Source organism: Schistocerca nitens, unplaced genomic scaffold (assembly GCF_023898315.1).
Source record: "Schistocerca nitens isolate TAMUIC-IGC-003100 unplaced genomic scaffold, iqSchNite1.1 HiC_scaffold_468, whole genome shotgun sequence".
Lineage (NCBI taxonomy): Eukaryota > Metazoa > Arthropoda > Insecta > Orthoptera > Acrididae > Schistocerca > Schistocerca nitens.
In genome coordinates this window covers 4381138-4406443 of record NW_026046001.1, presented here as the reverse complement: position 1 = coordinate 4406443, position 25306 = coordinate 4381138, and the positions used below count along the sequence as shown (strand labels likewise).

Sequence of the window (25306 nt, the reverse complement as noted above, 5' to 3'; positions counted from 1 at the left end):
GAAAATTGGTAACATCTTCATTGGATCTCCCTGTATACACATATTTTACAGACTGCAGCGCCTGTAACTTATATACTCTGTAGCGTCGCTGGATGACGTTTCCAGACATCGATTCCTATGTAAAACTTCATCAGCTGGGTCCCGTCTACAGACTCGATAAGTGTGTAGCACGACGTGTGGAACATTCTCTATGCAAAGTAAATATCATGGGAGAATTGGCTAGACCCCCCCCCCCAATCTCTCTCTCTCTCTCTCTCTCTCTCTCTCTCTCTCTCTCTCTCTCTCTCTCTCTCCTCCCCCTCCCCCTCACACTCACTCACTCACTCACTCACTCACTCTTCTCAATTATCAACTACCAGCTTCCCTTTATGTCTTTTAAGTCTCACAACTGCTGTCTGATTTCTGGCAGAACTCTAGATAACATGCCGCTCACTGTATTTTATCCCTGGTTGCATCTTAAATTCAAACTGTATATTCTGGTCAAAACTGTCAAAAGTTATTTTCTACATCTATAGATGTTATAAATATGGGTCTAATTTCTTCAACAGATCTCTAGCGGCTAGTGTGTTCTCTCAAAATCGATTTTCCTCTAGCTCGTATTCTCTAAAGTGTTGCATTTCTCTGTAAATATTTTGGATCAGTATTTTCAGCCAGGACGTATGAAAGTGATGGTTTGGTAGTATTCGCACTTATCACTATTTGCCTTATTTGGTATTGGTGTTATTTTTTTCGTTTAGTCTGAAGATTTAGCAGTCACGTCAGTTAGCATAGATATTGAGGAGTGAAGCAGCAAACGCCGACAGAGTGAGTCCTCGCCGGTGCTGATAGAGCCCTCTGGTAGAGAAGCCCTGCACTATAGACAACTGAGTCTATGAGGGACTAGTAGTGACACCTAGCAGCGAAGCGATAACTGACTGTGTGAGGGACTAGTAGCGACACCTAGCAGCGAAGTGATAACTGACTGTGTGAGGGACTAGTAGCGACACCTAGCAGCGAAGTGATAATTGAGTGTGTGAGGGACTAGTAGCGACACCTAGCAGCGAAGTGATGAACCGCAAAATGGCCGCGAAAATTGAGTGACTTAAATGTCTAGTTGCTATTTACTTCTTCCTTTACACTATTATTACAAAACAGACTATGGCATCACTACTCGGTTTGTCTGTTACCGTATCATTGTGTATTTCACACGTTACAAAATATTTCTGTTCTCGTAACATAAAATGCAAACTACATCTCCAGCGACATTAATGTACGCAGCATGTTACATTCATCATTCCCTATTTGTAATTTAGTATTACTAAAAGTTTTGTCCACACTTTTAAGCATTAAAAATGGATATGTGGCTCGGAATTTAATAGCAAAAGAAACAGCCATACTAGCAGACAGTGTCTCTCTCTCTCATTAACAAAAATACGAAATGTAGGTTCAATTTCCTCTGCGCAATGAGGTGTCAGGGCTACTGTTACATTAAATGGTACCAAAATAATCGCACGGAATTGTGGGTTAAAGAATTTTGAACAGCAAGGGGAACTGTAAGTAAGTTTCTTGCAATGCAACGTTAGTGATATAACAGTACAGCAATAATAGACGTTTGTCATCCCTTTTTCTTACTTTACAGTTTCGCTCATTACTGGTGGCAAACGCCTTGCAGAGAAGGTAACATTCTCCATCTTCGGCTACGGCCTTTACAATCTCTTTCATTCAACTAGACTTAACCTGTAGAGGTAGTTATATAATTTCTTTTCTGATCCACAAGATTCTTTTACAAAAAGTAGAGGCAGAGAGGTTGTCATATAACTATTAATCGAAATATTATATGAAATATATGGACGTGTTAGTAAAATCGCCAAGAAATTCCTCTTATTAATGTTAAGTGTTATCTCTTTGATTTAGCATTCAGCTCACATAAGACAACGAGAAATATCGTTTTTCATAAAAAAAAAAGAGTTTGTCTCATTAGTGACCTGTGTCATATCAAACATCTCATTTTGACACTAGAATAATTTGAGAAAAAAAGGCCTCTGTTCGTTTTTGAAAATGCAATTAATGAAAACAATGTATTTTTAAAAGGTATTGTCAACTGTTACGAAACGATTTCTTATACAGAATTTATTTATCACATAGTCAATCATAATACTAAAAAGAACACATTGTTGGCTTGTGTGTTGCTGTTGATATAATATTTTGCATTTTCTTATGACTTTGAAATAATTACTGCTTTTTCAGCACTGAGAATGTGTGAAATTCCGTATGTAATATATGAATCAGTATGATAATTTTTTTTTCGAATATTGACTGTTAACTACAAGAAAATGGCAGATGTTTGGGTATTTACCTCAGCAGTATTCAGTACACGATGGAAAACAAATTCTTTTATTTTTTTTTGGTAAGGTTTATATTTTATAGTTGTAATTCTACAAATTTCTTTTGATAGTGAGATATACTAAGTACCTTAAAATATATGTAGATGAAGTCTGGTGAAGAAAGTGTGTGAATTAAAATTTAAAATGTTTGCAGCAGCATAATCAGGTTTAGTTTGTAGTGTGGGAGTGGGCTACACGTGGGATCCGAAGCACGGACCCCACGGGGGTACCCGGCATGCGCCACATGCCAGGGCAGAGGTGGAGGCTAGTGTTCGGAAATCTGAAAATTCCAGCGCCGGCCGGGGATAGAACCCCGGCCCGGCTGGGGAACGTTCCAGACCCCTTACCACTAGACCACCGAGGACCCCGGCTGTTTCCTGCTCTAGAGTCCAGCTAGTGGTCGTAGGGCACTTCCTGCTGTCCTCCGTGTTTACACCTAGGCAGCAGTGGCATGGTATAACAGGAAGTGTTTACCTGCGTCCGCTGGATGTCCACTTAGTGTACGACTTATTTACGCGGCTGACGTTCGTGTCGCTATAATGTCCTTAGTTGCGTTACAATTATTTGCAGGGACCGAAAATCTGCCTATGCAGTTACACGCAGTCGAGTCTCACTATTTGAACCTTTGTAATTCGATCGTGGTGTCAAGACCCATGTAAGAACTTCTGTTTATCGAAGAAACCTCATGTGTTCGGTACATTCCAAAAACGGAAGCGACCGTCATAACAGCCCCGTAAACATTTTGCAATGAAATGTCAGCCGGAACGTAATACACGATATCTGGAATTGTTTTATCAGTTATTAAGATAATCGTTTCACCCCTATACACTTCGAAAAATTACCGTGTTTTCTCAATAAAGCAAAAGCACAGTACATAAATCCGTAGCGAACATGACATCGAAGAAGTGCAAGTGTTCGAGTACCACAGAAAAGAAGTGGGTCCTTGAAGGTGTGGAACGAAGAGCAGAACAAAAATAAGATGTAACGTTTCGGGATTCCCTCATACTCGCTGCAGACACTCCAGAAGCAGGAAGTTCAGTTTGAAGGGTGTCTTGGGATTCTGCGGCCGTGTGACTTGGCGACCCGTGAGTCAACGCGGTGTTTCTGACCACATACATTTTAGCTGCGGGTTCTCCGGCCTGCAAAGAAAGCCGTGACAATGGGGAGGCTCTGCCTGTCGTTTTGTAATAAGAACGCCCCTCCACATTTTATCTAGGCTTAAGACTGTCTATAGTGCATAGCCGTGTTTTAAAAAATATTTATTTTTTTTACCTTTTCCATTCTACAACATTACTTCCTGTCTTATTTTACGAACTTTTCGTAGGAATGTCGTAAATTTTAAACGTCTGAAATCCACCGAGTCATTATGTTTTCTTAAAATATCGTTAAACTCTTTTTCAACACATATGTATCTTTTACCTCTTTCACTGAAGAGGCTGACCAATGGATTATTTTTTTTTAAATTTCAGGTATTGACTTTATTGCATTCTCCTTTAGCGTATTGATCAGGAATTGTAGTTTCAGATACCTTCGCCTTATTGAGTATCGTTTGCTGTGCCAAACTTCGACAGCATTCATGGTCCTGTGCATCGAATTGATGACGGTAGAAAGCTGACCAAAATTACTTCGAAATAAATTCTCTGAACGCAGATAACTTTGATACAGTTGTGTTAGGTATCGAGGTATTACCTAACGCAACTGAAGCCAAGTTAAGAGTGAATTTATTTCGAAATAATTTCGGTAGACTGTCTGTCTTCACCAATTCTACATTTCAGATGGTGTACTAGGATTTTCCATCTATTGATTGACTATATAGTCTACGAATTCATGATCTTTTCGCCACTGGGCATTTGCTACGCTGTTACCATCCATGCATCATCAAGGCAGTCGGGTGGAAGATGTGCTCTACAGCATACATGCGGCAAGACAATCGAACTACTTCTTCATCCCTGTATTTCTCCACTAATCCCAGTTCTTGTATGTCTTCCAGAGGCATTGCTTGAAATGAAAATTACAACTGGAAATAGATGTCTCGGAGAACACTGTTTTCATAGCTTAATTTGCAGCCATTTCGAAGTCTAGCACTGCAGTTTTAAATGACAACCCAGTTATGACATTTCTCTGTTCAGAAAAAAATATTTCACAATTATTTTGACTTTCCTCCGGTAAAAAAGCTAGTCTTACGTGCTTCAGGTATCAAAATGCAATGGTGTACAGTTGTCCGAAATGTCCGTCCATAAGAAGAGCTTTATTTTCAAACATTTTCTCCCCTTCTCCGTAACTGATCACCAGGATTCATTTGTCGGGAACAGATTTATTATCAATTTTCAAAAAAAAAAAACTTGAGTCACTTTCAAAATCTCTTCGCGCAGCTGAATCCCTGAACTAGTGCCACGGTTATGGGACATCCCAGTAGCTTCCCTTACACAGTGCAGTCTTTCTCATAATTCGGCATATTTGCGACGTAATCTAAACCTTTATCTCGCAAACCTTGAAACTGCTCTTTAAACCTTCGGAAAACAGGTACTGTCTCCTCTCCGCAGACTCTTTTCCAGCAGTTATGCATTCGTTTCTCAATCTCCACATCTGCATCGTCAGGTTGGGCGAGAAACTTATTCTTCAGCTGTGATTCTACTAATTACAATTTTTAAACTGCCGCTGCTCCTATTTCTTTCGGAGTTCATGCACAGGCAATTCGTATATATTTTCGGTGCTCCTGGTACCGATTACCATCCTTTCCCCTTTCTGTTTCCTTTTCCTTTCCTTGTTCTAACCACACAGTCCAGTCACATTAACGTGATCACCGCCTGTGTCCGACGTTAATGTGCAGTAACCACTCCCAGACAGCAGGTGGCAGCACTAGCAGTGTAGGGTATGCGTAATGCGGCAACTCGACCACTTATGTTACATCCAAAAGGACGTGATGATTGCCTTTCGGGCCACCGGTGGACGCATTTTCCAAACGGCAAAGTTCGTAAAATGTTGGCTCGTTGCCATATTTAAAGCATTCCGCGCATGGCACTGTCCAGAACCGACGCTGTGGCCGTTGTGGTGCCCCACGGGCCACAGACGACAGGAGTTAAGAAGGCTGCAGGTGAATAACGTGCTACTGTTGAGCAACTGACCACGCATGTGAACCAAGGGGCTACCGACAGTGTCTCCTCAAAGACCACTCGGTGAAAAATGCTGTGTATGGGTCTCCACGGCAGACGCCTGGTCCACACACCTATGCTGACTGCTGTTTATCGGCGACGAAGGCTGGAATTTCCACGCTAGTTCTGCAACTGGGCGTCCACTGCACGGTGACGAGCGGTCTTTTCAAGTGACAGTTAGACGTTGGCTTGTAGGGCGTGATTCACCTGAAAGTGAACACCCTGCAACAGTCGACGGCAGGGTGAAGACAGAGGAAGGATCGTTATGGCCTCAGAAACGTTATCGTGACACTCCCGACACGATATCGTCGTTCTGGAAGGCACAGTGGATGAGCAGAAATTTCGGTCGGAACCATTGCCACACCTACATCGAGTTTGTTTTCCCTCGGAATCTACCAGCAGAACAACTGAATCTGTGACACAGCTTTCAGTGTACGTGCGTGGTGTTAAAAGCACCACGATGAGTTTGCTGTAGTCCACCGACCACCAGGCTTCCCGGGCTTAACGGAATCGAGAATATGTGGGACCACCTCGATGAGGCTCTTCGTGTCCTGGGTCCTCAACCGACAAACATAGCGCAGCTGACTAAGGCATCGGCGTCGGCATGGCTCAGTATCTCACTGACTCCTGCACCTTTCTCAGTTGTCCGCGCTTCGCGTTAATTGTATCCCCCTACAGTGACTCAACGGCGACACTGTCCCGTACACGACAGCATCATCAACAGCCGCAGACTGCTGTTCACTTTGCCTGTCACATCATTTACGTCTATAGAGAATAACAGCTGTCTGTTACACTCCTGACGATACCCTTGTCTCTGATCAACGCTCGCCGTCGAGAACGTACTGGTATCTGTCTTTGTGCCACTCACATATCTGGGAACCTACTCCGTATGCTCATACGAGGCCCTTCGTTAACAGCGTGCAGTGGAGCACCGTGTCAAAGGCTTTTCTCAAATCTAGGAGAGTGCAATCTGCCTGGCACCCTTCATTCGTGGTTCGCAGTATATAATGTGCGAAAAGGGCAACCTGGGTTTCACACGAGCTTTCTAAAACCGTGCTGATTTATGGACGTAAGCTTTTCGGTGTGTAGAAAATTTATTATAATCAGATTCAGAATACGTTCAAAAATTCTGCAGTAAATCGATGTCAAGGACACTGGTTTGTAATTTTGCACATCCTTTCTTTTACTCTTCTTGTACAAGAGTGTCACCTGCGATTTTTTAGACTGCCTTAGGTTGGACCCATTACGGGTGTAATATTCAGAAGGCAAATGTATATTGATCTCGTTATATACGGGTGCCACTTGCGCTTTTCCCAGTCGTTTGCGAAATACTGCTGGGCAAGAGATAGGCGATACATGCGAATGAAGTAAGTAAAACCGAAATTGTATTAACCTCCTCGCTGTCGCTGAATCCTTTCCACGCGATGCGTCCTTGAGCGGGTCAGACAGGTAGCAATAAATGCTCTACAAATGAGGTTGACTTTCGAAGTTTTTCTTATGAGTTAATTACACTGCAGACAGCTTCCATTCTGCATAATATCAGCAATATGAAAATGAAAATTCACGGAAGTCAAATCTGGACTGTAGGGACGATGACGTACAGTCTCCCAGCCCATTATGGTTTCTTTTTCCTTCCAGTGGTTTCTTGGATCAGCTGCGCTGTGTGCGGGCGAGCATTGTTATGTAATATTATCACGTCTTTTCTTTGACATTGGCGACCCTTTCCTCTCATCGCTGGCTTTACTTTGCTCATCAGTATGAGTGAGTCGTCAGCGCTCCAACCTGTACGCTGATCTTCCAAATAATCACCAAAATACAACTGTGGCATCCAGATGATGGCCAGCATCACTTTCCTCGCTGATGCTCGAGTTTTGAATTTCTTTCGGACAGGTGAACTGGTGTGCTTCCATTTCACGCCTTGTCTATTCGAGCCGGGTTCACCATTTTGAACGAAAGTTTCATCACACGTTAAAATCTCGTTCACAAAAGGTTCACCTTCACATTCGTAGCACTCTTTGTTTCCTTGTGTTGTTGTCTGAATTCTTGCGGGACCCACGTTGGACTTGTTTTGCTGTACTTGAGCATGTCACTGACAACGTTACGAACTGTGCCACTACCTATTGCAGCTATTTTGCTATTCAGTTCTAATGCAACACGTCGGCCATCAGGAGTAATGTCGTCATGGCCGGCTTTAACCGAAGGAGGAGACACATCAATTGGCCGGCCACGGCGTTTTTCATTTGTCACTGAAGTTCGATTGTTTTTGAACTGTCCTACGTATTTATCGAAAATTTCCGTCGTTCGCACAGCTTCGACCATACTGAAAAATCGTTAGAGAAAATATTTTGGCCGTTTTCCACCTTCTGAAAGGGAAAAGGCATCGCTGAACGTTGCTCAATTAATGTGGAAACTTCAACCGGACACGTCATTGTTAATTGCAACATTAAGGTTATAAATAAAACAGTTATTTTTTTGGCAGCCGCTCTCAGCTCATCTCAGTCGTGCCAACCTAAAGTCATGAAACTACAAAAATTCTTCCTACAAACTATTCGACTTCATCACTTTGCTTTTGCAGGGGAAAGTCAGGAAGGACTATGCACTTAGTATTTCATCGGTCATTTCTAGTTGATGAGAAAGTTAAAATAAACAAATAGCAAACCATTCCTCATTTATTTAGGAACAACATTTATCAGAGTAACTTTTAACCCAAACCTTAAATGTCATTATATATATGAAACTGCTCGTTCGTACTCTTAGCCGCATAATCTGGTAAGAGTACGCACTAACACCAATAACAAGAAAATGCACCATGACCTTCATAAACTGTGCATTCTTCATGCCACTGTTGGCAGCAATTATCACAGTTAATACAGTCTTCCGTGACAGACTCCTTTTAGTCTTCATCACACCTTGTTGTTTTTGTTGTTGTTGTTGTGGTCTTCAGTCCTGAGACTGGTTTGATGCAGCTCTCCATGCTAATCTATCGTGTGCAAGCTCCTTTATCTCCCAGTACCTACTACAACCTACATCCTTCTGAATCTGCTTAGTGCATTCATCTCTTGGTCTCCCTCTACGATTTTTACTCTCCACGCTGCCCTCCAATGCTAAATTTGTGATCCCTTGATGCCTCAGGACATGTCCTACCAATCGATCCCTTCTTCTAGTCGTGCCACAAACGTCTCTTCTCCCCAATCCTATTCAATACCTCCTCATTAGTTACGTGATCTACCCATCTAATCTTCAACATTCTTCTGTAGCACCACATTTTGAAAGCGTCTATTCTCTTCTTGTCCAAACTATTTATTGCCCATGTTTCACTTCCATACATGGCTACACTCCATACGAATACTTTCAGAAACGACTTCCACACACTTAAATCTATACCCGATGTTAACAAATTTTTCTTCTTCAGAAACGCTTTCCTTGCCATTGCCAGTCTACATTTTATATCCTCTCTACTTCGACCATCATCAGTTATTCTGCTCCCCAAATAGTGTCTCATTTCCTAATCTAATACCCTCAGCATCACCCGACTTAATTCCACTACATTCCATTATCCTCGTTTTGCTTTTGTTGATGTTCATCTTATATCCTCCTTTCAAGACACTGTCCATTCCATTCAACTGCTCTTCCAAGTCCTTTGCTGTCTCTGGCAGAATTACAATGTTATCGGCGAACCTCAAAGTTTTTATTTCTTCTCCATGGATTTTAATACCTACTCCGAATTTTTCTTTTGTTTCCTTTACTGCTTGCTCAATATACAGATTGAATAACATCGGGGACAGGCTACAACCCTGTCTCACTCCTTTCCCAACCACTGCTTCCCTTTCATGCCCCTCGACTCTTATAACTGCCATCTGGTTTCTGTACAAATTGTAAATAGCCTTTCGCTCCCTGTATTTTACCCCTGCCACCTTCAGAATTTGAAAGAGAGTATTCCAGATAACATTGTCAAAAGCTTTCTCTAAGTCTTCAATTGCTAGAAACGTAGGTTTGCCTTTCCTTAATCTAGCTTCTAAGATAAGTCGTAAGGTCAGTATTGCCTCACGTGTTATCAGCATTTCTACTGAATCCAAACTGTTCTTCCTCGAGGTCGGCTTCTACCAGTTTTTCCACTCGTCTGTAAAGAATTCGCGTTAGTATTTTGCAGCTGTGACTTACTAAACTGATAGTTCGGTAATTTTCACATGTGTCAACACCTGCTTTCTTTGGGATTGGAATTATTATATTCTTCTTGAAGTCTGTGGGTATTTCGCCTGTCCCGTACATCTTGCTCGCCAGATGGTAGTGTTTTGTCAGGACTGGCTCTCCCAAGGCCGCCAGTAGTTCTAATGGAAGGTTGTCTACCCCCGGGGCCTTGTTTCGACTTAGGTCTTTCAGTGCTCTGTCAAACTCTTGACGCAATATCATATCTCCTATTTCATCTTCTTCTACATCCTCTTCCATTTCCGATATATTGTCCTCAAGTACATTGCCCTTGTATAGATCCTCTACATACTCCTTCCACCTTTCTGCTTTCCCTTCTTTGCTTAGAACTGGGTTTCCATCTGAGCTCTTGATACGCATACAAATGAATCTCTCTTCTCCAAAGTTCTCTTTAATTTCCCTGTAGGCAATACCTATCTTACCCCTAGTGATATGGGCCTCTACATCCTTACATTTGTCCTCTAGCCATCCCTGCTTAGCCATTTTGCACTTCCTGTCGATCTCATTTTTGAGACGTTTGTATTCCTTTTTGCCTGCTTCATTTACTGCATTTTTGTATTTTCTCCTTTAATCAAATAAATTCAGTATATCTTCTGTTACCCAAGGATTTCTACTAGCCCTCGTCTTTGTACCTACTTGATCCTCTGCTGCCTTCCTTACTTCATCCCTCAAAGCTACCCATTCTTCTTCTATTGTATTACTTTTCCCCATTCCTGTCAATTGTTCCCTTATGCTCTCTTTGTACCTACTTGATCCTCTGCTGCCTTCCCTACTTCATCCCTCAAAGCTACCCATTCTTCTTCTATTGTATTACTTTTCCCCATTCCTGTCAATTGTTCCCTTATGCTCTCTTTGTACCTACTTGATCCTCTGCTGCCTTCCCTACTTCATCCCTCAAAGCTACCCATTCTTCTTCTATTGTATTACTTTTCCCCATTCCTGTCAATTGTTCCCTTATGCTCTCCTTGAAACTTTGTACAACCTCTGGTTCTTTCAGTTTATCCAGGTCCCATCTCCTTAAATTCCCACCTTTTTGAAGTTTCTTCAGTTTTAATCTACAGTTCATAACCGATAGATTGTGGTCAGAGTCCACATCTGCCACTGGAAATGTCTTACAATTGAAAAACTTGTTCCTAAATCTCTGTCTTACCATTATATAATCTATCTGAGACCTGTCAGTATCTCCAGGCTTCTTCCATGTATACAACCTTCTTTTATGATTCTTGAACCAAGTGTTAGATATGATTAAGTTATGCCCTGTGCAAAATTCTACCAGACGGCTTCCTTTTCCATTTCTTAGCTCCAATCCATATTCACCTACTATGTTTCCTTCTCTCCCTTTTCCTACTCTCGAATTCCAGTCACCCATGACTATTAAGCTTTCGTCTCCCTTCACTACCTGAAAAATTTCTTTTATCTCATCATACATTTCTTCAATTTCTTCGTCATCTGCAGAGCTAGTTGGCATATAAACTTGTACTACTGTAGTAGGCATGGGCTTCGTGTCTATCTTGGCCACTATAATACGTTCACTATGCTGTTTGTAGTAGCTTACCCCCACTCCTATTTTTTTATTCATTATTAAACCTACTCCTGCGTTACCCCTATTTGATTTTGTATTTATAACCCTGTATTCACCTGACCAGAAGTCTTGTTCCTCCCGCCATCGAACTTCACTAATTCCCACTATATCTAACTTTAACCTATCCATTTATCTTTTGAAATTTTCTAACCTACCTGCCCGATTAAGGGATCTGACATTCCACGCTCCGATCCGTAGCATGCCAGTTTTCTTTCTCCTGATAACAACGTCCTCTTGAGTAGTCCCCGACCGGAGATCCGAATGGGGGACTATTTTACCTCGGAATATTTTACCCAAGAGGACGCCATCATCATTTAACCAAACAGTAAAGCTGCATGCCCTCGGGAAAAATTACGGCTGTTCCCCTTGCTTACAGCCGTTCGCAGTGCCACAACAGCAAGGCCGCTTTGGTTAGTGTTACAAGGCCAGATCAGTCAATCCTCCAGACTGTTGCCCCTGCAACTACTGAAAAGGCTGCTGCCATTTTTCAGGAACCACGCGTTTGTCTGGCCTCTCAACAGATACCCCTCCATTGTGGTTGCACCTACGGTACAGCTATCTGTATTTTTGAGGTACGCAAGCCTCCCAACCAACGCAAGTTCCATGGTCCATGGTGGGCATCACACCTTGGGCTGTTCAAAACATGAAGTTGGAATAATAGACAATTGTGAAGGTGATTCGATAAACCCAATGCCAGGCACTTAGATGTGATTTGCAGAATATCCATGTGGGTGTAGATCCCTCCTTGGATTGTGCCCTGGTTGTTGCTGAAGATGATGGCGCAGTTTAATCCAGATTAGCCGTAGAGATTCTACGTTGTTCCTTACTGATATTTTGTCCCTTCATGGTTTAGTTTGTTTTTCTAACAATGCATTTTTGTACGTAGACTCAAACAGAATTTCGTATGTTTTTGCAGCTTGCTTTAGATGTTCGAAAACCTAAAATTGTGCAGTTCACAAAACGAAAGAACATAGTATCCTATGACTACAACATCAATAACTCTCATTTTCAATCGGTCAACTCACACAAATACCTCGGTGTAACCCATTGTAGGCCGGCCGCGGTGGCCGTGCAGTTCTAGGCGCTGCAGTCGATACCGCGGGACTGCTACGGTCGCAGGTTCGAAACCTGCCTCGGGCGTGGATGTGTGTGATGTCCTTAGTTAGGTTTAAGTAGTTCTAAGTTCTAGGGGACAGATGACCTAAGATGTTAAGTCCCATAGTGCTCAGAGCCCTTTGAACCATTTAACCCATTGTAAGGATACGAAATGGAAGCAGGACTGAATAAAACTCAAGACGCGTTCATAGGATTTGTAGACCTGGAAAAGCGTTCGACAATGTAAAATGGTGCAAGATCGAAGTTCTGAAGAAAATAGCTCTAGGGAGAGATGGGTAATATATTCGTACAAGCCCCAAGAGGGAATATGAATGGAAGACCAAGAACGAAGTGCAAGGATTAAAAAGGGAGTAAGACTTTGATATAGTCATTCGCCTCTACTGTTCAATCTACGCATCAAAAAAGAAACGAAGAAAATAAAAGAGAGGTTCAAGATTCAGACTGAAATACGAGGTGAAAGGATATCAGTGACAAGATTTGCTGATAATATTATCGTCCTCAGTGAAAGTGAATTACTACAGGATCTGATGAATGGAATATACAATATAATGAGTGTAGAATTTGGGGTGAGAGTAAATCAAAGACACAAGTGATGAGATGAAGCATAAACGGAGCAGCGAGAATCTTAACATTGGTGATAACGAAGTAGATGGTTCAAATGGCTCTGAGAACTATGGGACTTAACATCTTATGTCATCAATTCCCTAGAATTTAGAACTACTTAAACCTAACTAAGGACACCACACACATCCATGCCCGAGGCAGGATTCGAACCTGCGACCGCAGCAGTCGCGCGCTTCCGGACTGCAGCGCCTAGAACCGCTCGCCCACCGTGGCCGGCGAAGTAGATGAAGTTAAGAAATTTTTCTACCGAGACAGTTAAATGAACCATAACGGACAGAGAAAGGAGGACGTAAAAAGCAGGCCAGCAATGGCATTCTTGACCTAGAGTAATCTGCAAGCATCAAACATAGACCTTGATTTGAAGAAGACATTTCTGAGAATATATGCTTGGAGCACGGCATTGTATGTATGGTAGTGAAACATGGACTGCAGGAAAACCAGATCAAAAGAGAATCGAAGCATTTGTGATGTGGCGGTAGGGATGAATGTTGAAAGTTACGTGGACTGATGGGGTGAAGGAATATTTGGAAAACACTGACAAGGAGAAGGGACAGGATGATAGAACATCACTGAGTAACTTCCACGGTGTTAGAGGGATCTGTAGATGGCAAAAACTGTAAAGGAAGACAGACATTGGAATACACACAGAAAACAATTTACGACGTAGGTGCCAAATGATACTCGGAGATGAAGAGGTTGGCGCAGAACCTCACCTGCGCCAACTTCTTCTTCAGAGTAGCACTTGGCATCTATGTCCTTCATGGTAGGTCGTATCAGACCAGTCGGAAGACTGATGACTCAAAAACAAGTAAGAAATGGAACCATCACATTGTCTCAGTCAAAGGTAAAGATGGTGGCGGACTGTAATTCATTGTTAGAATTAAAGGGAAATATAATCAGTGCACAAAGATGATCTTTTTCGAACTATTGGGGTGACCCATACTCTAATATTGCTCCAGTGTGTGGGACCTGTCCCATATACGACTAGCAGGGGATATTGAACTGTTCATAAGAAAGTCAGCACGAATGGTTACAGGTTTGTTAGGCCCACAGGAGAATGTAACAGAGAAGCTGAAGAAATTGGCAGATGCCTGAAGATACACGTAAGCTATCCCGAGAAAGCCTACTTGCAAAATTTCTAGAACATACCCTAAATTTTGAATATGCGAGGTGAGTTCAAAAAAATTTCAGAACATTTGTAATTTCGCGCCAAAGGCGTGTTGGGGCGAAATGCAGTTGACATCTCTGCACACGCGTGTGCTTAATGTGTAACTGCGGGAAGTTTCATTGTTGTATGTCTGTTAGCTTATTGTTCAGTGCTGTATTGAGTAGAACGTTGTGTCGCACAGTTGGCGAACTTCGAGAGGGGATGGTTAGAGGAGCAATGCGCCTGCAATAAATTTTGCGTGAAACTCAAGCAAACCGCCATTCGGGGTAGCCGAGCAGTCTGCGGGGTCTTGCCACGGTTCGTGCGGCTGTTCCCCGTCCGAGGCTAGAGTCGTCCATCGGGCATGGGTGTGTGTAAGTGGTGCAAGCCTAGGGACTGATGACCTCAGCAGTTTGGTCCCACAGGAACTTAAAAGCTAAACTCAAGAACACCTTTACAGACACACACCAAATGATGCAGGAAGCCTATGGTGATGAGTGCTTAAGCCGTACTCGGTGTTACGGATGGTTCACACAGTTTAAAAACGGCCGGACGGAAGTTAAAGACGACCCTTGTTCAGGACGTCCTTCGACTTCTGCCAACAGCGCTTGTGTCAGGAACGTCAACGAAACTGTGCGTTCTAAACGAAGACCGACTGTCAGAGAGATTGCAGAAGAATGTAACATTGCAGTTGGATCGTGAAATCCTATTACAGCATCTTGGAATGTATCGTGTTGGCCCCAAGTTCGTGTCACGGCTCATGAGTCAAGAGCAGAAAGACCTCCGCCTCGCAAATCTGAGAAGAGTTTTAGGATCACCCAAATGAGAACGAGATGTTCCTTAAGAAAATTATAAATGGTGATGGGACGTGGGTCTGCAGTTATGACGTTGAGAACAAGATTCAGTCATCACAATGGATAGGGAAATGTTCTCAACGATCAAAAAATAAAAAGCTTGTCAGGTCAGCTTGGCCCTTGCGGACATTTTTTTTTTTTATTTCCAAAGTTGAGAGGACGAAGATTTGTAACGATAGACGCGCGGTCCAGCGAAAGGCGAACCAAGTCTGCTCTCGGAAGTGGAAACGGTGTATCAGTCGTGGGGGAGATCATATACAAATAAGTGGAGGTTAGCGTAGAGAAGTTCCAGAATTTTTTGAACAGACCTCGTAGACGGAAGGTAGTGAATACTGGCAAGTGGTCTGCAAATGTTCGTACGGTTGCGTTCGCTTCCATTCGCTGCTGTGGAAACTGGGCTTAATAATAATATTCCCGCTGTGAGATGTTATTGGCAACTCTATAAACGCTGAGTTGTGCACCGCTTATTCTCTGAGGGACACATCATTATCTCCTTCGTGCCTAAAGTTGCTTCGGCCAAACTCAAACTCAATTGCCAGGCCGATAGCTCGTTATCCTACTCCTCTGCAAGTAACACTTCGTCTGAAACCATCTGTACGGTTATGTAGGTTAAGACACTGCAGCCACTCATAATGGTGGGTCTGCGTTTGCGAGTAACTGGCGAGAAAAGAAATTCTGAATTTTGTGTGACACTCGGCAGCATTAAGAAAGCTGAGTGACATTAGTTGGTTGTGAGGTGTAACGGAAAGGATAATAGCTTCACATGTTGTGTTCGGATACCAAGATTTAAAAGCCTGAAGTCTCCTATTTCAGAAGTAAGGAGCGCAACAATCAAGTGATTTATGAACAGTAAGTGCACACATTTTTGCTCGGTTGATTTTAATTGGGGTTGCAATGTGCAGGTCAAGCAAGTGCCGTACTGTAGAGAGGTTGAGCAAGAGGAGCGTTTTTTAACAAGTGTTTATCCTTATTTTGGATAGTTAGCTTTCTTATCTGAGAAGTAGTTGTGTGTAGCACTTGAAATGCATCACGACGAACTAAATACCCTCCACCTCTCATGATTTTAAAAATAAAAGTGTTCCCAGAAAAGTTGTTCAGTCTACAGTTTATTTATGTGCCAAAGTTAGTTGCTACGATTGGCTAAAGGAAAAGTTTTGCAGAATCACGGGAAATCACTTCTACAAGTGGCTGAGAATCTCGTAACGAACAAAAATTCTGTACTGAAGATTCCAAGTTGGGAGACGCAAGATTCCTCCCCCCGTCTCCCCTCCCCCCTCCACCCATTCCTATCCTCCTTTTCCTATAGCAAAAAAACTAGAGAAATTTCCGCTGTGAAACTATTTGCAAACAAGAGAACGGCCCTTGAAATTTAACGCTTCAAAGTTTTAAGCCCTGCTCATTGCGGATATTGATTAGAAACTGTTAACCCACATGTGAAACCTGGGTACATAATCCCTGCGACATTTGATCAACGGTGTTCCTTAAGGACAGGTTCTCATTCAAAACGTTCGAGAATTCAATTTCTTTGTAGTTGCATTTTTTTAAAGGTGCACTTGACTAGACTCTTTGAACGGAAAGGTTTTTTTTGTAATCCGTGCTTTACAAAAGTTTCTACAGCCCATTGTTTGAAGCAGTGTCACGGTTGCCATGAGCCGCGCGGGGTAGCCCGGCTGTCCCAAACGCCTTGTCACGGTTTGCGCGGCTCCCCCCGTCGCTGCGAGGCTCGAGTCCTCCCTCGGGCATGAGTGTGCGTTGTCCTTATCATGTAAGTAGTGTGTAAGCATAGGGACTGATGATCATCGACAGAACCGACTGTGGTCCTTCGGTGCAGAGCCGAGTGGAAGGTATGAATCATAGGCTCAGGCGGTTATGTGACCGTGTACGCCTCAGACTCCTTGACTTGAGCCATAGGGTGGTGGGTTTCTGGATTCCGCTTAATAGGTCAGGAGTCCACTACACACAGGAAGCGGCTACATGGGTAGCGGGGGCGGAGTTTTAGGTTCTCAGGAAACCGTCTAAAAGGGGGCAGGTAACACACAGTAAAGTGGTTGTAGAAACGATCGGTGTTGTAAATTATCTTAGCTGTGTTGGGAAAGAACCAGAGCTCCAGGCCCTAATAGAAAGCACTGAAGCTCAAACAGTTATAGGTACGGAAAGCTGGTTAAAGCCGGAAATAAGTTAAGCCGAAATTTTTTCAAACGACCTAACTACGTTCAGAAGGGATAGATTAAATACAGTTGGTGCTGGAGTATTTATTGCTGTCAGAACTGTCAGAAGTAGTTTACCTTGTAGTGAAACTGAAGTTGATAGTTCCTGCGAAATAGTATGGGTAGAGGCTATACTTTTCAATCGGACTAAACTATTAATTGGATAGTTTTACGACCCCCGACTGAGAGGATATAGTTGCTGAACAGTTGAAAGAAAACGTGAGTGTCATTTCAAATAGGTACCCCACTCACACTATTATAGTTGGTGGTGATTTCAATCTACCGTTGAGTTATTAAACATGGTTTTCCGAAACTCTTTCAGCAAAGAATACGAAGTAAGTATTCCCGAAGTCCAGTCAACAGAAAGTGCCAAGATGAGAAGCATAGAAGTAAATATCCTCGGTGTAGGTTGGTTCTGAGCACTATGCGACTTAACGTCTGAGGTCATCAGTCGCCTAGAACTGATAACTAATTAAGCCTAACTAACCTAAGGACATCACATACATCCATGCCCGAGGCAGGATTCGAACCTGCGACCGTAGCGGTCGCTCGGTTCCAGGCTGTAGCGCCTAGAACCGCACGGCCACTCCGGCGGGCTCCTCGGTGTAGCAAAGCAGCTTAAATCACTTAATAAAGGCAAGGTTTCCGGTCCAGATTGTATACCAGTAAGGTGAAACAATAACTTCATATTTAGCAATTATATACAATCGCTCACAGAAAGATCCGTACCTAAAGACTGGAAAATTGCTCAGGTCACACCAATACCCAAAAAGGTAAGTAGGACTAATACGCTGAATTACAGGCCCATATCACTAAGGTCGATTTGCGGTAGCGTTTTGGAACATATACTGTATTCGAATATTACGAATTACCTCGAAGAAAACGATTTATTGGCACACAGTCAGCACGGATTCAGAAAACATTGTTCTTGCGAAACACTTGTTATGCTCAAGAAGTAATGAGTTTTATCGGCAGGGGATGTGAAATTGATTCTTTATTTTCAAATTTCCAGAAGGCTTTCAACAGCGTTCCTCACAAGCGTCTTGTAACCAAACTGCATGCCCATGGAATATCGCCTCAGTTGTGCGACAGGATTCGTGATTTCCTGTCAGAGAGGTCACAGTTCGACGGAAAGTCATCGAGTGAAACAGAAGTAATATCCGGCGTTCCCCAAGGAAGCGTTATAGGCCCTCTATTGTTCGTGATCTATATTAACGACATAGGAGATAATCTGAGTTGCAGTATTAGATTGTTTGCAGATTATGCTGTCATTTACCGTCTAGTAAAGTCATCAGACGATCAAAACGACTTGCAAAATGATTTAGATAAGGTATCTGTATTGTGTGAAAAGTGCCAATTGTCCCTTAATAAAGAAAAGTGTGAAGTTATTCACATGAGTACTGAAAGAAATCCGCCAAATTTCTTTTACGCCGTATGTCACACAAATCTTACGGCTGTAAATTCAACTAAATACTTAGGGATCACAATTACAAATAACCTGAATTGGAACGATCACATAGATTGTGTTCTGGTAGTGGAAACCAAAGACTTGCGATTCATTGGCAGAACACTTAGAAGATGCAACGGATCTACTAGAGAGACTGCTTCACAATGCTTGTCCGCCCTATTCTGGAGCATTGCTGTGCGTTGTGTGATCCGTGTCAGATGGGACTCACGGCTCGTTTTGTATTATCACGAAAGAGGGGCTAGAGCACCACAGACAAGATACGTGAATTGGAGTGGCAATCGTCAAAACAAAGTCGTTTGCCCTTGCGACGGGATCTGCTCATGAAATTTCAATCACTAGTTTTCTCCTCCGATTGCGAAACCATTCTGCTGGCATCGACGTACATAGGAGAAATGATCATCACGTTAAAATAAGAGAAATCAGGGCCAGCACAGAAAAATTTAAGTGCTCGTTTTTCCCGCGCGCCGTTCGAGATCGAAACGAGAGAGAGAGACAGCTCTGCCAGGCACTTTATTGTGAACAGCGGAGTAATCACGTGGATGTGGATGTTGTATGCGTGTACGAATCTAAACTGAATTGTATGCTGATTCTCTCAGGGCGTGTAACATAGTCATTTGAAAGTGTATCTTCGTGATATACATTAGCTGCACTGGTGACAGTATACAATGAAAATGGAAGCTACCAGGTGGATATAAATTGTACGACACAACAGGAGTAAGAAAAGGAATTCCTTTTCCGACAGAGCCTGCAATATAATTGCCACTCATTGTGATACATTAACGTTACTTTATCTATCTTCTCGTCGCAGAGGCAGTATCTCTCATCACACTACGGAGATAAAGATGTAGCTTCTCTGCGCCCCCCTTCTGAAGAAGAGCCTTGAAAGTCTCGAAAGCTAGTTTACAGGAATAAAAAAAATTCGAAATACGCTATCGGCAAACAATCGCAGCAACAGAAAATAATGAACGTAGTGCGATGAAATTTTGAGAATACGTTGCTCTGCGGCATATATGTGAGTGATGAACATTGCAAGATCACAGGTTAATGTAAGCGCGGGATAAGCCATGGCAAATGCGAAATGCCGTGAAACCGCAGGAATGTTGAATGCAAGCATGCAAACGTGCATGCGTTGTTTGTGAGTTACCGGATCTCAGTTTGTGGTACTTGCTGCAGTTGGTTGGTCAATACAGCGACTGTTAAAGCTGGAGTTGTCGTCCTATGACGTCCCATATGGGCTCGGTTGGAGACAGATCTGGTGATCGAGCAGGCCAGTGCAATATGTCGACACATTGTAGAATGTGTTGGTTTACAGCACCAGTCTGTGAGCGAGAGTTATCTTGTTGGAAAACACCCTCTGGAATGCTGTACATGAATGGGAGCACAACAGCTCAAATTATCAGATTGACATACAAATTTAGAGTCAGGGCGCGTGGGATAACTAAGCAAGAGCTTAAATTGCACTCGTGTCATTAACTCACGGTGTAGGTCCAGTGTATCTAGCACACAGACTGGATGGTTGGTTGATTGCTGGCACTCAAGTGGTCTCCTCCTAACCAACACATGGTCATCAATGGCACCGGGGCAGAACCACATTTGATCAGAAAAAAAACCACCCTGCCCTCCAGTGATCTCTCATTCGACATCACTGCAGCCGTCCGCTGTGGTCCAACGGTTCTAGGTGCTTCAGTCGGGAACCACGCGTTTGCTACGTTCGCAGGTTCGAATCCTGCCTCGGGCATGGATTTGTGTGATGTTCTTAGGCTAGTTAGGTTTAAGTAATTTTAAGACTAGGGGACTGATGATCCATAGTGCTTAGAGCCATTTGAACCATTCTGACATCACTTAAGTCGCAAGGGTCAGTGGAATGCACGCTACAGGTTGTCTGGCTCGGGTCATACCTTGAAGTAATCCATTTTTAACAGTTAGTTGTGTCACCGTTGTACAAACTGCTGCAGTGTGATGTGACAGAGCCTTACAGTGAACACGATGATCTTCCCTTTCAGTAGTGCCACGTGACTTTACGGAGCCCGGTCTTCTTGCAACTGTACATTCTCCTGAACAACGCTGTCAGCAATCATTTACAGTGACAACATTCCTGCCAGGTCTTTCTGCAGTATCGCAGAAGGAACATCCGGCCTCTCGTAGCCCTATTAGAAGACCTCGTTCAAACTCAGGCGTTGTTGATGACCTCATTGTCGCTTTAAGGCATTCTTGACTAACATCAACTCACCACGTCCACCTCCAAAGTTGGTAACGCTCGCAACCCTTGCAGCGTGTATTTAAGGCAAACCTGATATTTATGCTCATAGCGGCACTTCTAGTGCCATTCTTACGCGGCTGGCGCGAAATCTGAACAGACGTGATCTTTCAGCGTACCAGCTTTGATTTACGTCGCCTAACTCCTTCCTGGTGTCGCCATATTTTTGCCGCCAGTGTATCACTGTAGCAGTCTTTCGTATAATTTGTGCTAAAGTCAAGAGCTCTAGGACATCAGAGTGGTTAACCTTAATCGGTTGAGAGATAGTTCGAACGTGAACTGTAGCGACTTGTTGCGGCAGAGGATTAGGATAGCGAGCTGTCGCCTGGAAATGGGTTTGATGATTGGAGGGGGAAGCAGCTTGTGATGGGGGCGGGGGTTAATGATAGCTCCCGCTGAGATTAATTTTGTCCTGGCTGTAAGCGACACAGAGCTCAGCACTTGATAGTGTTTCCACCTCGACCTCGCTCCGGGAATATTATTTGATATCCACAAGGTGTAACCATTTAACGTCGCTGAATCACCAGTCAGTACAGTTTCCAAGTAACGTCATTATTTAATAAACTGCTCCAGCAAAAGTTTAACGCCTACTTTACATCAAAGGAGTAAACTTGCACAGTAGATTGACAGCAATTGAGGCATCGATGTCATATTGTAACAGGGTGACCGGAGCAGGTGACGTGGACGAGGTTGTAGGGCATGGCTGGGTAGGAGGAAGTGGCAGTTTTTGGCAATCTTCCTCTTTATTGTTGGTTCTCCCAAGACATTTTCCCGTAGCTCAGCCCCACCGCCCGTGTCGTGGTGGAGACGTGCTGATGCACGCAGTCCGGGGAACGTGACGATGGCCTCGGTCAGCGGCTGCACAGGCAGTAGGAGGACAGCGGCACGAGGCCGGGCCAGCCCAGCCCGCCTCCTGCAGACGCTGCAGCTCGTGACGACGCCGGAAGTCGCCGGTGCAGCAATGGGCAACGCCCCCCACCGGCCGGTCCTCAGGGACAGCGTCACAGGTCACGACGACGTGACAGCGACCTAACGCCCAATCGGCCGAACCGAATGCCGACGCCCACCTCTGATGCCCTTAAATAGTGCAGGCCACTGCTGAATCCGCCGGTTACGCGGCGACATGTTTATTAGAAGGTTCTCGATGAGTTGGCTAATGCAACCGCGCCACAAGTGGCCCGCGCCTTCTTAATTCTGCTAATACTGTGTTCTGATGGCTGCTGCGCACGTACACACATATCGACGCTCGTTGCAAAACTGTCACCTGCATAATGCGCTGGCCGGCCTTCGTCCGCCGTGAGGCTGGCGCATCGCGCAATGAAACACACTAAATCACAATTTTGCACCGTATTTCCTAAAAATAACCCCTTGTCCTCTACAATTCCTCTCTCGTACGAAAAGAATTCGTCTCCGAATTCAACCAAAAAGTCAAAACAACTGAAGTTCACTTCACAAACAACACAAAATGCGATTGATTCACTATTTACACTGTGTTCATTCAGTTCTATCTTCAGTCTAATCTTTGTTTCTGAACATTACTCAGTGTTCTGCTGCAGTGCCCACAACTGTCCAGTGATATTGTCTGGACCCTTAGGTTAATGGTTGGAAGGGGGCGGGATTTGGGCTACCTTCCTCTTGAGCTGATAGTACACTAATCCTATGACAAAGATAAAAATACAGGTGGCAGTGGTTGATGATCTAATACCTAGTAAGCGTTGCTTATGCTCATTACACTACTCGTGCACTCGTTGAAAAAGATGTTCCATAGTTATACATCCAATTTGAGCTGCTAGCATCCGGTTCAAAGAGGCGAGCAAAGTCGGGTCTGATATGCTATTCAGAATAGTGATATTTTTTTCGTGACGAATTGCACCAGTTGGTCGGGTACATAGATCAATGTGCGTGTTATGTTCATGATTGTAGCTCCAGTAATCACGGCTGGTAAATGGAAAGTTGGCCCTGAAATGTCACACTGTGTGCCGTTAATTAACAGTCCCTGCCCCTGCAATTCTATTCTTTGCGTACTCCCTTGCTTACCCTGCTCGTAACAAACGCAAATAAAGACAGTGTTTCCCATGACTGAAAATACCCAATGTGGTCCCACTTGCGGAAAGAACTGCACCGTGCCTGCTATAACTTGCTTAGGGCACTCCGTGACTGGTTCTTGAGAGCGGAATAGAGAATACTCGCATTATTTGGGAACAGTGTGTAACAATTTTGTGGGGAGATGGTAACTGGACCTGTTTGGCAACACAGGAAGTCTTGTACAGTTGAGCATGAGCTTGTCTGTTACGTGCCACTAACAGTATTTCCCACACGGTTAATTGTACGAATTTCTGCAAAATTTCCCACTTCACTGGATACATATGCAAGGCGTAACATTCAAATTTACAATCCTTACATGTCAATGGTATTATGATATGAATTCTCAGCAGGGTAGCCGTCCATGTACTGGTAACAATGGCCATTTTGTAGTACAGAGATAAGTGCCCGTCTGTTAATGTCAGTAGTAGCTCCAGGGATGCGGGCAGTTCAGATTGAACTTCGCGTAATCCTTCCCGAAGTTGAAACTTCCTGGAAGATTAAAACTCGGGACCTTTTCCTCTCACGGGCAAGTGCTCTACCAACTGAGCTACCCAAGCACGACTCACGTCCCGTCCTCACAGCTTTACTTCTGCCAGTATCTCGTCTCCTACTTTCCAAATTTTACAGAACTTTGAAGAACTAGCACTCCTGAAAGAAAGGATATTGCGGAGACATGGCTTAGCCACAGACTGGGCAATGTTCCCAGAATGAGATTTTCACTCTGCAGCGGAGTGTGCGCTGATATGAAACTTCCTGGCAGATTTAATCTGCCAGGAAGTATCATTTCAGCGCACACTCCGCTGCAGAGTGAAAATCTCATTCTGGAAGGTGAGGCAGAATTTTTTTGAATGAAGTAATTCCACTTTAGTATGTCAAACCATTACTTATTGTGACTGCAGTTTCGACAATTGGTCACTTTTAAGCACCCTGAAAGCCGTCAGTCACCAAATGAAATAGACGTAATCACAAAACAGACAAACTTTGGAAAATGAAAATTTCAAGGCTACTTACGTGGGACGTTGTATCCCACTTAATAAAATAAAGCTACGACATGCTGGAACATAGTTGTCACCAGTGTAAAAGCAAACTAACACATGTTCCATTCACCGTGCAAGCCTACGTTAGAGCGCTGGTGAAATAATACCTGATATGATAAAGACTTAAGTCAATATCTCGTGTAGCAGGCATGGTAGACGTCTGACAATAGCAGCAAAGATGCAAACATACAAAGCTCATGAGCCATACAGCGCAAAGACGCTAGGGTCTAATATACAGAGGCGATACGTTTGTAAAACGTGTGCGCATAAATGAAGAAAGTGACAGAAATATGTGCCAAATGATACCGAGTGTGTAAATTAAAAGTAGCTAAAAATATGAAGTGGCTGTCAGGTCAAAGCAATACCCATAAAATAAAAGTATAGAATAGTGTGTAAAATATCAAGTATAGATGAAAGCAGCGGATCACACACGCAAAACAGACGCGAGCAGTCAGAGTGTGATGAAATGCAAGTAACACACAATTGTAGGAAAAAAGGGATGTTAAGTAGTAATAAGCGTAGCATGGTCAAGAGTATTTGGCAGAATTAACACGCTTAAAGCCAGTCATAGGAAAAAAAACCGCTATATTGTAGAATGTTCTAGAAGCAGTCTAGTGACCTCCTACTTTTAAGATAGGTTTCATTCTAAATGTGTTCTGGTTGGTCTATAAAAGTCGTATAAATTTCAGTCTCTTCTAAATAATCAAGCTTACTTTTCCAATTTTGTGAAGAATTTCTAAAGAGCTTTCCATGTTATCTAACCGTAAAAGTGCCTCCCGGATGACAGGGTTCCGTACACACGCACCGTTACCACACTACATGGTTGAGTTAGCCGACACGGCTGATTCCCGCGCCATCCTGCAGATAAAGAGCTTTCTGCGGATGGACGTACGTGTAGAACTTTACGAACCACCCAACGTCCCCCAACAACTGCCAGCGGTTCGGCCACTCGGCCCTCCGCTGCGGCCTGGCAACTCGCTGCCGCGGATGCGCAGGCAATCACAGATCCAACACTTGCACACAAACACAGCCAAACCAGCGACGCTGTGCCAACTGCGGTGGGCCCCATGCGGCAAACTTCAGACAGTGCAACTCATACAAACAGGCGCTGAAGCGAAAACAAGACAAAAGCAGGGTACTATACGACATACCACGCCCAAGGCCAGCGCCGAACCCAGTAAGGAACGGCGTAACGTTTGCCACGGTTG

At 43.6% G+C, this 25306-nt stretch overlaps 1 protein-coding gene across 1 annotated transcript in view; it reads right to left on the bottom strand.

Moving 5' to 3' along the window:
• The window catches only part of LOC126232243 (clumping factor A-like), a 58458-nt gene extending 44653 nt beyond the window's left edge, over positions 1 to 13805 (bottom strand). Inside the window, exon 1 of the mRNA XM_049942534.1 lies at positions 13757 to 13805. Coding sequence (XP_049798491.1) covers positions 13757 to 13805 — 49 coding nt within the window. The remainder of the gene's footprint in view (positions 1 to 13756) is intronic.
• Positions 13806 to 25306: the final 11501 nt, after the last annotated feature.